This window comes from Idiotropiscis lumnitzeri, chromosome 1 (assembly GCF_059441095.1).
Source record: "Idiotropiscis lumnitzeri isolate Australia: NSW breed Sydney's pygmy pipehorse chromosome 1, RoL_Ilum_1.0, whole genome shotgun sequence".
Lineage (NCBI taxonomy): Eukaryota > Metazoa > Chordata > Actinopteri > Syngnathiformes > Syngnathidae > Idiotropiscis > Idiotropiscis lumnitzeri.
This window is the reverse complement of record NC_142391.1, coordinates 25076171-25093500: the sequence shown is the minus strand read 5'-3', so window position 1 is coordinate 25093500 and position 17330 is coordinate 25076171. Positions and strand designations below refer to the sequence as shown.

Genomic DNA, 17330 nt, shown 5'->3' with positions numbered 1-17330 from the left:
CCACAGGCTTTTGCCGAGGCTGCCAAGGAGACGGCCGGGTGCTTCCAGAAAGACGAGGCTCCTTTTGTGGTGAAGAACCGCCTGGGCCTGCCCGTCTTTGTCCAGTACAGCGACATGTTTTGCCCCATCGCCATGCACAGCGACGACCACATTGTCGAGCTGCAGGACGGTCAAACGCTTGGGATGGACTATTCCGTCACCACAGAGTCGGACCAGTTCTCAGCGATGATCTCCCTTAGTGAAAAGGACTACTACATACAGCCAAGTACATAAGACCATTTACACTCGTTTAAAATTTTTTTTTTTTTCATTTAACCATGTATGTGTTATTTAAAAGCCCTGAGATTTGTTTTTAAATTCGCACGTGCAAAGAGTGAGAACTACATCCCGTGTAGAGATGTGGCGTTAAACTGATTTAGATCATTTCCGTTTTCCAGATTTGTTTTATTTTATTTATTTTTTTTTCTCTGCGGCTTAAACTAGGATCAGTAATTCACCACGACGTGAGTCAGCCCCACTCCAATGATCACTCACAAGACACTATGTTGCAGTGGTTGACAAGCACAACCTTATATGCTTAATAGCTCCACTTCATGAAACAAATGTATAAAAATAAAATTTGTGGATGTTAAAAATCAATTCTAAATTAATATAAATACATTTAGATAGTTATTTAAAAATATAATTTTTATTTTATTTAGTTAAAAATTTAATTTTTATTTTATTTACAACAAGTCAATGAACAATATCATGAGACAAATGAATTAGAAAAAAAAAAAACATTTTCCAACCAAAAATAGTTCAATCGATGCAACAAATTTTAGACAACTCTTGATAATGTAAATGTTCGGTGGGATCAATTTCAAGAATCCAGCGGGAGATCCAGTATGGTCCATACTTTTAAAACAATGTTACAATTATTTCTACATTTGTTATGTTATTTATAATAAATATATATAAACAACGATAAAAATTAATGCATTTTAATTAACTAGTTTTAGGAGAAAAAAACAGCTAGATTTATGCGTCATATATTAAAGCACTCTTGCGTATTTAAATACTCAGTCAGCTTGATAAAATATTTTGGTCACTGTTGTAAGTGATATTGTGCTGTTTACTCAACTATCCAGCTCCAGCGGGCCACACATCAGCCAGCATGATCCCCTTGATTAAAGTTGGACGGAGAATGTACAGCGTTATGCATGAGGTGTCAGCGGTCACCCGCTTCCTGGTGTGTCAGGTTTATTCTTTGGAAGGCAGCAAGTACATCAAGATCCGCTCGCCTTTCCAGGTACGTCGACGCGCAAGTGTTTGTGTGTGTTAGACAATCACAGAGTATTTAGGATTAATTTTGTTTGCTTTTCCTCAGATCATCAACCATTTCGCCATCCCCTTCAAAGTGTTTGAGGGGTCAACATATTTAGGTACCTCATTACCGACAGAGGAGTACTGTGTCCCTCTGGACTCATACAGGTAACTGTACACACTTACGTATTACACATTTTGTCTGAGTAACGAATATATGATGTGGTTTCATCAAACTAGCCCCAAGGATCAATAATTAAAGCGCATTTAGCATTTGCTGGCTTTTGAGAGGGCGGTCCGATAGAATGCAAATACATAGTAGCATGGATTTTATTTTCACTCACAGCAGCAGCACTTCATCACCAAATTGCAGAATTCCACTTGTCAATTAGTGCGCCGAATCTCTGCATGTATCTCATGCAATCGAAAAATGGTCAACACAAGTGGCTAGTAGTGCATTTCAGCAGGGACACGCTTACTAACTATCAAAGAAGAAATTATTTGAAAATAAATAAATTATCCTGACTAAGAAACTGAAAATAATCACATCCCATTCTGTGACCAAAATGAATTCTTGCCAATCTCTCTGTCAGTCACACCTCTTTTTCTTTTCCCTTAGGTCTGAGCTGAGCCTCCAGCCTGTCACGGGGCAAGACGGTGATCAGTTTGAGTGCTCGGAGGGCTTCAGCTATGACGACATTAACCTCCAGCAGCCCAAGACTCACATTCAGCAGAAGTGCCGCCGCAGCGGCAACTTGGGCGGTGTGCTGACGGTCAACATCGTGCCCGTGAAGGATGCAGTGACGTTTAAAGACACGGGCGGCGTTGGGGACAACTTTGACGTGCCCTTTGTTCTCCACCTGTGGCCTTGTTTCCTGCTACGAAACCTGCTGCCTTACCCCATCACCTACAAACTCAATGTACGGCTATACTGAGAGTCTGCATACACACGAAAAAGGCATTGTGATAAACTGCAGTCTTCTACTCAACAGGACAATAGCGAGTGTGGGCCAGAGGCCACGTTGAACCCGGGCCACTCCGCCCAACTTCACACTGCCGTCATCAACCAGTCCAGCCTGGACCTCCGCCTGATTGACTACTTCGCTCAAGACTGGTCTGCTCAGTACAGGTCTGACTTCACATAGAGATAGACATTACTCACAGTTGCCGGTGTACTTAAGTAGGCCATATGGTCAAAAATTCAACAATTCAATCAAATTCAAATATGCTTTACTTGAAGCTGACAATTTTCTGCCTTTCTTGTCACATCGTTTTATGAATTGAATTCATTTTATTGGATTTTTTTTCAAAATAATACAAAAGGAAACACTTTAATGAACTGAAATTATACGTGACTTTTTTCCCATGTCACTATTGTGTGTTAATTACATTTATTTTGAATTGTAATGAAAATTGTAATTTGAAAGGGAAGTCGGGTCCAAAATTTTCTTTGCAATAATATGTTCTATGCACCTCCACTAGTCTAAACACGGCATTCTGATTAATATTCCATTTGATATTACAGTGCCTGAGGGCTCAAGTAACGACCAATCACCGCTCACCTGCTTTCTGGCTCTTGTCATGTGAGCCCCAAGCAACTGTAATGTCATTTTCAGTGACAGCAGCAAAATGGCCGCCCTTGAGATAGATAAAAACGGGTGTATTTTGCCACTTAATTCACATTCCACCAATGCAATATTATTCATGCCGTGTCTAGACTCGAGCGGCCACAGAGAACATCACATTTTTGACTTGACTTCCCCTTTATATAAAATGACGTGCGGCTGCTCTGTCTAAATAATATATGCTTTATTTAAGATTTTAATCACAATTTTAGCTTTTTAGTTTAAAAATGAAAACCAATGTTAAGATGTCACTTTCCATGCAAGTCTTCTGTGTCCACTGTAATTTTTCCACCTTTTATGTATAAATTATTTGCATATATGTATTTGTGATTTCAATGTATTTATGTGTTTTTTTTTTTTATTTAAAAATACTGCTTGCGAATGATATGCTTGGGCACCTGCTACATATAAAAGAAAAGTTTAGTTTATTTTACTTTTGAATTCTCTAGTTTCTAGGTTCTCTAGTTTCACTTGTAATAAAGCATCCTGTTGTCAACAGCTTACGCAGCGAGCAGGAGGAGATCACCTTCATCGTGTTCGAGTCCCTCCGCACGGAGGATGAGGACTACGGCGAGGGGCTGGAGAGGCGACGGGCTGAGCTCGACATAGCCGTGCACGTCAAGTATGACCAGGGCCAGATGGTGGTGGCCATCCACTCGCCGTACTGGATGGTGAACAAGACGGGCAGGCTGCTGCAGTACAAGGCGGACGACATCCACCGCAAGCACCCGCTGGATTACGACATGCCGCTGCTCTTCTCCTTCAAACCTCGTTACTTCCTGAAGAACAACAAGGCAAGGCTTGTGAATTGTTGAGAAATTTGACCCTTGAAAAGGTTGAACCATGTTCTTCGTCTTCCTTAGGTTCGTCTTATGATCTCAGAGAGTGAACTTTCTGATGATTTTTCCTTGGATACCGTTGGGAGCTACGGAGATGTGAAATGCAAAGGCCAATATAAAGATTATCTGGTGAGTGCCTGGTCTTTTTTTTTCCTATCAGGAAATGAGGGAATAAGTGACGACTTCTAAAACGCCTACTTTTGGGGAGGGATATGGCCACGCCCCCCTGCGCTCTAGTCATTGAAAGGACGAATTACAAACTCCAAAGATCCATGCCCGCTTTCTGCCGGCCTGCTGCCAGTCGCCTTCTGCCTCTTGAGACTTGACATAACTTTAGCAAAGCTAAATGTCCGAAATATAACCAGTCGGGGTTCATGTGCGCATTGTTGCCCTTGTCCGCTTCAGCCTGTGTAAGTGGGGAATCGATCAGGACATTATTTTTTATTTTGATTTTGTGGAGGTGATCACATGAGAACAAACACACACTATAGGAAATGTATCAATGAGCAAATACATCTCCGTCAGGTCGGCGTGAAGATCGACACGAGCAGCTTCAGTCTCACCCGCATCGTGACCTTCATGCCGTTCTACATGCTAGTTAACAGGACCATGCAGACGGTGTTCATATGTGAGGAGGGCCAGGAGAGCTGGACCGTAGTCCCACCAGAAAAGGTGAGCGCCTGAAATATTTAGGCCTTACGATGCATGTTCTTTCACAATTGAAAACAGTTCCTGTGTACCGTAACAATTTTAACTGTCACCTTGACCAACAAGTAGCGCACGGTAAGAAAGCAAGTAAGAAAGACTTTTATGAACCGGCTCAACCATTTGGTAGATCATGTTTTAAACTAATGAATTAACATTTATAATGTGCCAGTGCTCCCTACGCAGATGAGATGAATGTTGTGTGAGCACGAAGCTATAATAATTTTTTACCTTTCTGAGTCTACCGTATGTGAATATACTCTAGCCTGAGTATGTGCGTATTCACATGCTCAAAAAAAGTGAATTGTATTTATCTCCCTTAACTGTAATGAAAATGAAATAGACACCATTCAATATAATATATACAATTAAAATTGAGTAAAACCGCTTGGCCTTTTAAAACGGGTGGCGGCTCAGATTCATATTGCATAATATCTATGACTTTTTAAAATAGTGTTTGGCTCTATGCATGTGTCAAAATGATAATAGTTCCTTCGTTTTGTTTATGTTCATATTCTCCGTCTAGTCTGCCATTCCGTTCTGGCCCGAAAATGATGCCAAGCTTCTGAAAGTGCGAACTGAAGGTTGTCTATCTCCGCCTCATACCATCAACTTCACTCGTCCAGAGAACTGCTTATTGCTGCACTTGGATAACACCGTAAGGACAAATAAAATGGAGGAGTGGTTGACTAATTAATGGAAACATTTTCACATAGTTGACTGTGGGTTTTTTTTGTTTGTTTTTTAATTGCTCTTAGGTGGGCGGTATCATAGTAGACGTCAATGTATCGGAGCACTCCGCCACCATCAGATTTTCCGAATACCACGATGGCGCAGCGCCCTTCCTTATCATCAACCACACTAAAGATCAGTTGCAGTTCTATCAGAGGTGAGACAATGACACCCAGAAATGTGTTTTAGGCATTTTAATTATCATTCTTTTGCCAAATTGATCTTTTAATAACACATCTCAACATGTCCAATAGTCAAATATTTTAGCCAGTGTGCATATCATGATGAGTATCTGGAAAAGTAACAAAATAAAAATAAATCAATAAAACAACAATTCCACGATTGATGCAAAAGTGTTTGGACATTTCCACGCATGACATGATGTCTAACAAAGTCTCATGGACCCATGCGTGGAAGCGATGTCAGCGCTTACTTGTGAGGCTTTTAACCCACGCCTTGACGCTCATTTGGAGGATTCACCCCTTGAAACGGAGGGGCGAGAATTTGCCCATTGTTACTTGCAGCCTCTGTCGTGGTTGCATTTTGCGGTGTTCCGTGCTCCCAGAACACTGAGCACAGTTTGAACACGTGAGAATCCGCTGAATAAATGAGGTCATGCTACCGCCTCTATAATAAAAGCGCAAGACAATCAAGTGTATGCAGGAAGCCCTGAAATTGTGAAAGTGCACCTGATTCAGATGTGCTTTGCGTAGAGACATTTCCCTCTTGTGCAGGTTTTTTCAAGTGTACGTATATTTTTTACACACGTTTTGTCTGTGTGTGTGTTGTGGGTCATGCAGCATACAGACAGAGCCCCCATGGGTGCCCAATGAGCTGCTGGATCTCTCTTTCTCAGTGGAGGAGGACAGGTAGAAAAAGGGGGACAAGTGTGATCTCATCCAATGCGTTCCTTAGTGTGCCGTCGTCATCAATGTCGAATCTTCCAGTAGAATTGCTCCTCATGCGCCTTCCAGTTTTTTTTTTTTGTGTCAGTCGTTCAAATTCCGCTCTGTCATGATTGAATGTTTGGACCGCTTCTTTGGACTGGAGGGTTAAATTCTTGGTGGCTGGGTTCTGTCATATCGTCGTGCTTTATGTTTGCATGATGCGCTTGCTGTTGTTTGCAATCATCATAGGAGTTTTTTTTTTTTTTTTTTTAAAGAATTTCCAGTGTTTAATGGTGTTCTTTGCTCTGTGCAGCTCCCAGAAGGCAGCAGAAGTGGAGGAGTTGGAGGCCGGGAAAGCCGTGCACTACACTTGGGCCAAGCCCACGGGATCCAGGGAGCTTTGCTGGAGGTGCGGCAACTACAGTGGGAAGCTGAAGAGCGAAGAGGTGCGTGTAAAAAAAAAAATCATCGGACTCTTCGGATTTAAAAAAAAATAAAAATAAATAAATAATAGGGTATACATTCACATCTAAGGCTGCACACTGAGCGATTGGCAATTTGACCTTTGTACAGAACGATGAGCACTGGTGTTCTTATCAGGAAACATTTTATTAATTGTATTGTATTTTTTTTTTTTATTAAGCAACATTTTTGTAATTTGGCAATTTTGATTGATTGTCACCAGGGATGGGTATCGCTTCAAATTTCCCAAATCGATATAGTAGTGCTGGACACCGTTACAGAGTGTTACAACCCTCCTCGTCTTGTATCCACAGGATCTGCGTGAGGACTTGGGGAAAGAAGGCAAACTTTTTGTTATCTCCTTTTACGAAGGTAAAGTCAAAACTGCATCTCACACCACACCCATCCAAGCTCGGGTGAGAACGGATCCCCTAAACTAAAAGTGTGGCTGTGGCCCCCTAGGTCTCCAGCGCGTGGTGCTGTTCACCGAGGAGCTGCGCATATTCAAACTGCTGTGCGAGAGCGAGAAGGCGCAGCTGGCCGAGCAGGAAATCGTCCTGTCGCTCTACAACGTGGGCGTTTCGTTGGTGAACAACAGCAGCGGCCAGGAGGTCTCCTTCATCGGGATCACCAGGTACGTCACCTGCTCCCATGTCACGTTACATTTGTTGTGCCGACCGCTGTCGTTCTGTCGCAGTTCCGACGTGGTTTGGGAACTGAAGCCCAAGAAGAAGAACAGGTGGAAGCCTGTGGGCCCCGAAGTGGCTGAGATGTTGGAGAAACGCTACAAAGAATACATTGACTCCGGACCCGTTGACAAAGCTATCGTCGAACTGGAAAACCGTTTCCAGGTCGGTCACATATCGATAACGATACAGTATATGTCTACTTATAAAATAACAGAGTCCAAGTGATTGACCTAGTTTATTTATTTATATATGCATTGTATTTTTTCAATAATTCAGTGTGTGGATTTTTTTCAGGGAAATTTAGTTCATGGTCCTCTATATTTTTGTTAGCTACTTAAATATATGAAGAAAAAAAAAGTGTTTCAATCATAATTTTTTGCATGTTTTTATCTGACAGGTGTGCCTGTCTCCCAACGGAGCGGACATGCGATTGCTGCAACCATGCGACGCCCCTCTCAGAAGGCACTTCCTGCCGGGCGTCAAGGTGGAGTACAGCGTCTCGCCGCGCCAGAGCTCCTACCGGGTGCAAATCCACCACATCCAGGTCAGACTGCAGTCACTGGGAAGCCGGTTTATTTCAAAAAGAAAAAAAAAACAAGGTGTCCTCAATGTATTGTTCTGGGCTTATATCGCCTAGATCCAGAATCAGCTCCCAGGAGCCATCTTTCCCTACGTTTTTTACCCAGTAAAGCTTCCAAAGTCCGTCACCATGGACGCAGGTATGTTGATCTGACTCATCTTATCTTTGAGGTTTTGGTCTCTTGTAACGTATTTGGCCATTTCTTCCAGAACCAAAGCCACTGACTGATCTCAGCATCGTCACTCGGGCAGCAGGCCACTCTGACATCTCCCGCATCAAGTAAGGATGCTCTTTCAACTGCCATTTCTGAACTTTACGACACTTTACAGTCTCGTTCTATATTGCTGGTCAGTTTTAATTTGAAGATTTGCGCCACTATTTTGAATTTATTTTAATTTATTTGCGTTGCCCTATATGCGGTCAAGGGCAGGCAAAAGTCACAAATATTGTAATGTCGTATGTGAGTATGGTGACCCCAAGTGGACAACAATAACAATAATCCATGGGATGATCTGCAGAATAATCAGATTTTTTTAAATATCTGATAGCCCCAGCTTTCACACAGTCTTTATAAACATATGGGAGAGATAAATAAGACTCGGCGGAGGGTCATAAAGCTTTTAAAATAATTATAAATTATCAGTGCGTATTTACTCTCGGGAATGCTTTATACTCTTCATCTTCTCCTCAGGTACTTCAAGGTGCTAATCCAAGAAATGGATCTGAAACTGGATCTGGGCTTCCTCTACGCAATCCTGGACCTGTTCAGCCCAGAGGATGCAAGCATCGCAAGCGTCCAACTGGAGGTCTGGCCCTCTCCTCGTATTGTTTGACCTGATGGCTTGAGTGCTTCTGTCCGTTTAGCTCCTATGCTACTGCTTGTTGTAGGTGGAATTGTTTGAGAAAGATGTGGAGTACATTAAGACTGAGCTAAACCACGTTTCAGCCGCTGATACTACGCCCATCAGCCTCTACGAATACTTCCACATTTCCCCCATCAAGGTACAATGTCAATTTATGGAAAAAAAACAAAACAAAACTCACTAATCTCCTTTGTGTTTTTCCAGCTGTACGGAAAATGTATTACAAATTGTATATTCATGTATGGGCAAAATTAAAAAAAATAATAAAATAAAAAATCCTCAATATTCATCTGTTGGTTCAAATATTTACAAAAAAATGTTTCGTTAAATAAATAGATGTGTAAATTATTGTAAAATATAGAAAATTAATTAATGGTTTAAGTAAGTAATTTATGGGGGAAAAAATAAAATGTTCACAATTTTGTGGGGCGGGGGGATTTAAATGAGTTAAATTAATTCATAGGAAAATTATTGCATAATAAATTATGTGAATAATTATTTTCAAGTTGTTGAAATTTTCCTTGTAATAATTAAATATTCACATTAGTAATTTTGGCGATGATCGGTTCAACTCTAAGTGAGTAAATTAACATAGTGAAGCATTTACATTTTTACCCGTTTTTAACTTCCATATCCCCCATCCCCACATTGTTTCCAACGACAACAAAAGTCTCCTGGTTTGAGTCTTTTTTGCATTTGTGTGTCACCAGCTCCACTTGAGTTTCTCTCTGAGCACGGGCGGCGAGGACGGCCTGAAGGAAAAGAGGGAGAGGGAGCTCATACCCGTCCAGTCGCTCAACCTGCTGCTCAAGAGCATCGGCGCCACGCTCACCGACGTGCAGGACGTCGTCTTCAAGTATGCGCCCATTTAATATGGAACATACAAATGACATCACCAAGGCAAATGGCTCACTATTATTGAATCCCGTTTGTGTCAGGCTTGCTTTCTTTGAGTTGACTTTCCAGTTCTGCACCACCCAGCAGCTCCAGTGGGAAGTCATCAGACATTATTCCAAACAGGTAACCATCGTGATCTAGCAATGTGGTTCTCAAAATTTTTTGAGACCGACAAGATATCACTGTATATTTCAGGCAATCAAGCAAATGTACGTACTGGTGCTGGGTCTGGATGTACTGGGAAATCCCTTCGGACTGATCAGAGGGCTGTCCGAGGGAGTGGAGGCTTTCTTCTACGAGCCCTATCAGGTCAATAAAACGCACAAACGGTCAAATGAATGTGCACAACTGTAACGACATCCTTGTGTTTGGGTTTCGGTGTTCCCCAGGGAGCGATCCAGGGGCCGGAGGAGTTTGTGGAAGGGATGGCGCTTGGAGTAAAGGCTCTGGTAGGAGGAGCTGTAGGTAAGCAAATACAGTTAGTGGCCTTATATTCCAATTTCAATGAATTCATTGGTGTCCCAAGAGTTTTTTATGAATGTCTTCCTATTTTAAGACAATCGTGAATTATCATTAACTTTAACCATTTGAGGTCACGCTGCTCATTTTTTTTGTCAGTATTATCGCATCATTTGTTTTAAATGATAAGAACAAGTCTACAACGTGAACTATGAATGCCATGCACGCCACAGGGGGCATAGCAGGTGCGGCCTCCAGGATCACGGGCGCCATGGCCAAGGGTGTGGCCGCTATGACGATGGATGAGGAGTACCAGCAGAAGAGGCGAGAGGCCATGAATAAGCAACCCAGCAGCCTCAGAGAGGGTCTCACCAGGGGCGGCAAAGGATTGGTCTCGGTGCGGTTTTCACCACTCTGACACATTTACGTGTTGACAAGAAACAATGGCTAATGTGGGATGTTTTCCGCTCAGGGTTTCGTCAGCGGAATAACAGGCATTGTCACCAAACCTATTAAAGGTAGGCAGCACTATATAGTTTTCTTTGTTGTTGTTGTTTTACTCGATAATTATGTGATGATGTCGCTTTGCAGGAGCACAAAAGGAAGGAGCGGCTGGCTTCTTCAAAGGATTCGGGAAAGGCCTCGTGGGTGCCGTCGCCAGGCCCACCGGAGGCATCATCGACATGGCCAGCAGCACGTTTCAAGGCATCAAGAGGTTGCTAATCTTTTTCCACATTTTTTTTTAACATATTTTAATACCAGTTGAAATGGCATGCGAGGAGCTGCTGTAGATGATGTTTAACATGCATGTGGATATTTTGCATCCGTTTTAGGGCGGCGGAGACGTCGCAGGACATCGAATCCCTGCGCCCCCCTCGCTTCATCCATGAGGATGGCGTCATACGGCCGTACAAGAAGAGGGAGGGCATCGGAAGTCAGATGCTTCAGGTAGGACCCGCTGTGTACTCAGTGAACTAATAGAGGTGTTGCCCCCTATAATCATAATCATGCATTTTGAATTGTGCTGCAATGCTTACAGTGGCAGTTGACACTTACGCTTAACATTGGGGCGGTGGGCTGAAAGCATTTCAAAGTGCTTGTTCTTTTTGGATGTTGTCTGAATCCGGCAAGGCTGTGACTCATTGTTACTTCTAGAGGCAGACAGTGGTACTACCTTAGGAAAAGAAAAAAAAAAATTATTGGATGTATTTTTTAGAGTTCGTTTTTTATTTTTTTTATTTTACTTCAATATTACCTAATTTAAGTAGTCTGACTTAAATTGTTATATTAAAATTTTTTACTTTGGCCAAATTTTAAAGTGATATTTGACAAGTTGTTTTTATTGTGCTTTTTTTATTCATGCAAAAAAATAATATTTACAAGTGCATTGTATTAGGTCATTTTATTACTTAATATTTTATTTTTTTTTTACATTTAAAAAAATCTGTATTATTGGTGCACTTCTAAGGTAATGTGCTTGCTTTGGATTACGTGATTTAGTCACAGATTTATTTAGATATTGTTGTTTGATTTAAAGTCCTTACTTACGATTCATGTAATTTTATGTATACATTTATTAGCGTTATTAAAAATGTTTTTGTTTGCGTGAATTATTACAAATTATTCTTCTTAATATTATATTTGGTAGTGTTGAACTCTTTCATGCAAGAATTTTGCCAACCTGCATCAGGATTTTTTTAGAGTAATATAGAAGAAATAAACTTGGTTAGCTGTCCACTGTCCTGTAAATGTTTTATTGAACACAAATTAATGTAAAAACAATTTTTTTGTTTGTTTTTGTGATGTACCTTCAACGGATTTGAGGAGCGAAAAGGAAGCAGGGAAAGCTCTTGTGCTGCTTGTTATGACGTTGGAATACGTGCATGTTCGTGCGACGTATTAAAATGTATTGGAAGTGACATCATACGCCAGAATCTCTGCAAGGAGACATTTTTCGCTTTGGATTATAAGGTCAGAATGATGCAACAGTGCTTTAATTATTATTATGATTGCCGTCATGTCATTACGCTGACTTGAGGGTCGCACAGACGGTGAGCGAGGGACTTTGCGTACCACAAGACATGGCCTCGTGGTTTTGTGTCGTCGTGTGTCTGATGTTGTGACCTTCTCTCTTGTTCACAGAGTAGCTTGAGCCTCAGTGACTTCACTGACAGTGAGGATGATTGGGATGAGGAGGAAGATTATGAGGAGGATTATGAGGATGAGGATGAGGAAGACAGCTAGCGCTTCGAGCTCAAAAAATAAAAAATAAAATGAAGCAAATTATTCCTCTTTGAAGGTAGTAAGAAGTCGAGTGCTCACTGAAAGCATTTGCATTAAAGCACTTCATGGGGCTTTTGGAAAACGAGCGGTCTGATATATTGGTGAAGCACTGTGTGATTATTTTCATTCAGATACTTTTTGTCAGTTCCATTTTTTTGTTTTATTGTACTTAATGTGAGATTTTCACCTTTATTTTCCTCATGCCCATTTTCACCATTTCACCATCTCTGTTGATTTTTCTGCCATGTTAACATTTTCTATTGTTGTTTTCTATCCTCCATCTTGTTCCCCAACATTTTCCTCAATAAAGTTTTGGACATTTTCAACCTCCACCTGCCATTTTTTTGTCTCCTGTTTCTCAGCCCTACCTACAAGCTCACGAAACCACACTCCACATCAATGTTAATTGTCACTTTCTGTCCCGTGTGTGTTGTGTGTGTGATGTGTGTCTCTGCAGAGAATCGAGAACGGTCGGTTTGCTAAATACCGCTACTTTGCTCACGCTAAAGTCAACGACTCGGACTTCCTCATGATCACCAAGAAGTAAGTGCTCACTACCGCTCTGTTATTAAAGATGTCATTTATCGCTTCAGATGATGACGATGATCATTTTTGCCATCCAAGGGGAATTTTCTTTGTGACCACTGGCACGTTCGGTCAGCTGATCTGCGAGTGGCAGTACTTGTTTGACGAGTTCACCAAGGAGCCCACCATCATCGAGAACCGACGGCTTCGCATCGAGGCCAAGGTGTGCGCCTTTATTTTGTCGCTTTGTTATCATAATCGTTTTTTTAAAACAAGCACATAGCAAAGCCTGTAGATTGTTAGCATAATGTTAATGCTAATCGCTCATATTTCCCATGATTAATATGCAATATTTTTGAGGAAAAAAATTTTTCTAAATTGTCCGTCCATATTGTGCAAGGCTTGATGAAAAATTATGACATTTTGTTAGCCCGCTAACATTGGACACAATGCCGTCAGCGGTGCTTATGGCCCAGTAGGGGAATCTCATCTCCCAAACCAGAAGTTGTGAGTTTGATCCTCAACGCTTGTGATCATGTCAAAGTGTCCTTGAGCCACTCATTTAGACTTTCATATATTCTTTATCCTCTGTGACGAACTTGTACTGTATATCCTCATTTCAGATAAAAATGAACTCGAGATAAAGCATTCTAATTTCTTGCGTGTTTATAAAAATCTGAAAATAAAAACATATGCTTTTATTTTGAAAGTTTTTAGGGAGGAGAAACAAACCTGCATTATCATCCTCAATTCAGTATTTTATTTCCCGTTATTTGTATTCAATGTAGATTTCTAAAGGAAACATTTTTAGTGCTAATAAAAATCTTTTCTCCCCCTTTTTGTAACGTGTGCAGGAGCGAGTCAAGTCGGTGTTTCACGCCAAAGAGTTTGGCAAGATCATCAACTTCCGGACGCCCGAGATCGCCACGGTGAGTCGCCGTCCTTACGTTCGTCCTCTTCATGTTAGAATGAATGAGAAGGTTTTGACTTGGTTTTTTTTTCAGTGGGTTCTCGCGAAACTGGAGGACGCCATGGACAGTTTACCCAAATACTGAATGGAAACACACACATGGGAACGCACACACGCAATAGAGCTCATCCATCAGTGCCTTTGTTTGTTCACCTCACTTTGTGTGTGTTCGTGTGTGCGAGTTTTACAACGAGTCCGTCAAATCAAATCTCAAGTTTACTAACAAAGAGAATTAGCGCATTTCATATTTTTTTTTCCGTCTGACTTTTAATGTCACACGCTCACAGGGTGACTAATTTGATACTCAGCGACTCGTACAGTATTTTTTTTTTTTTTAAATCCATTTCCGCAAGCTAAAACTCTGGAGTGTGTGAATTAAGTCGCATGCCATTTTTATACTGAACTGCTGTATATTAATCTTGTAGGCAATGTATATACATAAATATATGTAAAAAAAAAAAAAATCAATTTACACAATGGGTATAATGCAAGCAGACTGTAATGTTGTTGTTTTTTGTATCACATGTTGTGACCATCCAATGACAAGCATGTTCCTGTATCTGCATTTTTGTGTGTGTGCATATGCGTGTGTTTTGACGTAAACACAAATCTCAAAATTTGGAGATTCGGGCTTTCATTTTGTGTCCTTTTTTTTTCTTCTTTTTTTTACGGCTTTAATCGTAGTTTTTTTTTCATATAAGAACTGATCCCATCCGATTTTGTGAGTTTGTTATTTTATTTACTAAAAAATGCCAAGTAAAACAAACGGTGGAGATATTGTACATGCTTTTCATTGGACAGTAATGATATGCAAGACCAACCATGTTTGTAAAATGAAACAAGTGTATTTAAAAAAAGGGAATCCTTATTCTTAGCAACAATTTAAAGTTTTGCTTTATTATATTTTTTTCCGACGTACTCTGCAGTGGCTGCTTCTTTCTGTTCAATAAATGAATAATAAGTGTGCTCGCGTCTGCTTCTCTTTCCACACGATTCAAAACTCACTTTTAAAGAGTAAATGATGTTTATCAAATATTTATTTTCAGAATCTGAAGATTTTTGCTAAGCCCTGACTTTGGATATTTCACTTAAGCGTTGCATAATTAGTAAGGCACCAACAAGGACGGAGCTTATGGAAAAAGACATCTATGAACACACTAAAACAAGTGCAGAAAAAAATTATGTATGGTAAATGAACACAAAGAGGTGAAACTATGTCCCAAAATAATGGACCCTTGCTCACATAAATGCCAAGCCCTCAACTTTATTATAAACAGATTCTCAAATAATGGCCTGTACTCCAATAGATGTTTCGTCCCAAATAATCATGGCTTGAGTGGGAAAAAAAAAATAGAGCAGTTTAGAGCAGGTTGAAGACCTGAAGGTTCTGTCTGAGGATGGTGTCCTTGACGGCGGCGAACACAAAGCGAATGTTCTCCGTGTCGGTGGCGCAGGTGAAGTGCGGGTAGAGCTGCTTCTTCTGATCCGGGTTTTGTTCCTGGTACATCTCCAGGATGAACTCCTGAGCTGCCGATGCATCCTGACGAGGCCCTAAACGCCATACACGGAATGCAGTTTTAGGATGATTATTTGATTGTAACTTATTTTTCTAGGCCGAACATGGACTCAATTTGTTAGATTTCATAAATCATATTTTTTTTGCTTATCGGAGTTTAGACATGCACCCTGCTTTGTTTTTCTTTTTCACCATAATCCAAATATTTTTTTGTAAAATATGTAGATAAAATTGAAAAAAGTGCCGCATGTACTTTACCGAAACGGATTCACACAATAGCCTGAATGTTTGCATACTGAAATTTTTATGTACGTTTGTTACATCGTACAGCTTTTTGTTCTTTTCATGATATTGGTTCGTGCTCTTGTAAAAATCGAAATCTCTCCAAACTTGCAGCTCCAGGCTTTCATTTTTTGCAAATTCGAAATATGAAGGAAACTTTTTATCACTGCCACTTTTTTCTTTACTGCTGAACCATAAAGGACGTTTTGAAAAAAATAATTATTTTGTTGTTTTTTTTTTGTCACACTGCATCATCTGATTTTCTATTTATATTATCTGAAATGATTAACAGGATCGTTAACAACTCTATCACTCTGTTTGCAATGATCAATGAACTCACAAATCCTCCTGAACAGATCTGTGTAGAACTCTTCTCTGCTGAGAAATGCAATGAATTGAATGAAAAAAAAAAATCAAAATAAATTAGACAAAACATGAAAACCACACGGACAAAATTTAATTATTCTGTGTCTGAAATCTGGAATTAAAGTTATGTCACAATTCAATATGGCGAATTTAAAAATCTTAGGAGAAATAGTTTGACATCTGAAATCAACAACATGGACAATGAATTTAATGCCATTCAACTTAAAAAAAAACCGACCGTCCCGACAGACTTAATGTGCCATTGTCGGGAGCAAATAAACACTTGGATGAGAGATAATTTACTACAATTAAAAATGAATACATATTTAATACAGAACAGGTAGTCCAGACTAAACATGGTGAGGCAACATTTAGCTGTTATGCTGCAAAGTGGGACAAACTGTTTTTCACCAAATGTCGACACTTTTAAATTCAGATTAAAAAAATAAAATTCTAATGCAAAAGTGTGAAATCTGCAGGATATCTTTTAACTCATGAAAGGTGATGCTTAATTTTAATCTAATTATTTTCCATGATTTTATTATGCTTTTTATGTCTTAATAATGATTTGGTTCTCTCTCTGTGTAATGCTTTAAAATTTTTTTTTTGTAGTGTGCAATACGAATACACTTGCCTCTCCTTGTGATGCTCTTTCTAGTGTGCCCACCAGGGGGCAGTATCAGATAGACAGACAGGAAAATGTATTTTGGGCCTTGACTCCTCCCAGTTTATCAATACGTCACTCATTTTAGTTCTTTGCTTTTAGAAAAACACAACAAAAAATGTAAATGTCAAATATCTAATGCGCTAGAATAAAGTTAAGACATGTTTGATACATCTATGAAAATTTGTGAAGGGGTACATAACGCCATCTCTGAGTAAAATTAGTTGACCAGTGTTATTTTAAGTTAAATGTTAGACTCTAATATTCCATTTCAGTATTATAAATATCTAATTATCAAAATTCCTGTAAATAAAAGAAAAACTATACACTATTAACTAATGAACCAAAATTGGCTGAGGCCACAATCGCAAAAGGTCACGCAAAATGGAGTCTGTTTTGGATGCATGTTCCCGTGGCATAAGAGGTTTCTTAAAAAGCTAAAAAAAAAAAAAGAGCTATACATAAATATATATATATAATTCAGAAATATATAAAAGACCCAATACTGTATTATGATCCATAACAATGACTTTTTTTTAACCCCACACTTCGTTAGTGTCTTCTAGTGTGTTATGCCCCAACATTTTTTAATATTTTGAAAAATGACAGTAAATTAAGATCTACAGTCCAAGCTTCTCATTCAACAAAATTGCGACTCGAAGCACAAGACATGGCAACGCA

General features: G+C 39.9%; 1 protein-coding gene across 4 annotated transcripts in view; it reads left to right on the top strand.

The window, feature by feature from the left end:
* The window catches only part of vps13a (vacuolar protein sorting 13 homolog A), a 33962-nt gene extending 19518 nt beyond the window's left edge, over positions 1-14444 (top strand). For 2 of the 4 annotated variants that reach the window (XM_088291689.1, XM_088291679.1), the window contains exons 45-76: positions 7-265; positions 1131-1291; positions 1370-1473; positions 1925-2225; positions 2298-2434; positions 3430-3724; positions 3794-3898; positions 4295-4441; positions 5001-5132; positions 5233-5363; positions 6007-6075; positions 6407-6539; positions 6870-6927; positions 7018-7189; positions 7253-7406; positions 7642-7788; positions 7882-7963; positions 8034-8103; positions 8516-8630; positions 8713-8826; positions 9398-9543; positions 9626-9707; positions 9780-9893; positions 9974-10049; positions 10277-10440; positions 10516-10561; positions 10635-10758; positions 10877-10991; positions 12784-12869; positions 12951-13074; positions 13706-13780; positions 13856-14444. In XM_088291689.1, coding sequence (XP_088147815.1) covers positions 7-265; positions 1131-1291; positions 1370-1473; positions 1925-2225; positions 2298-2434; positions 3430-3724; positions 3794-3898; positions 4295-4441; positions 5001-5132; positions 5233-5363; positions 6007-6075; positions 6407-6539; positions 6870-6927; positions 7018-7189; positions 7253-7406; positions 7642-7788; positions 7882-7963; positions 8034-8103; positions 8516-8630; positions 8713-8826; positions 9398-9543; positions 9626-9707; positions 9780-9893; positions 9974-10049; positions 10277-10440; positions 10516-10561; positions 10635-10758; positions 10877-10991; positions 12784-12869; positions 12951-13074; positions 13706-13780; positions 13856-13906 — 4089 coding nt within the window. In that variant the 3' untranslated portion in view covers positions 13907-14444. The other 2 variants (XM_088291698.1, XM_088291707.1) reach the window with 2 other exon arrangements.
* Positions 14445-17330: the final 2886 nt, after the last annotated feature.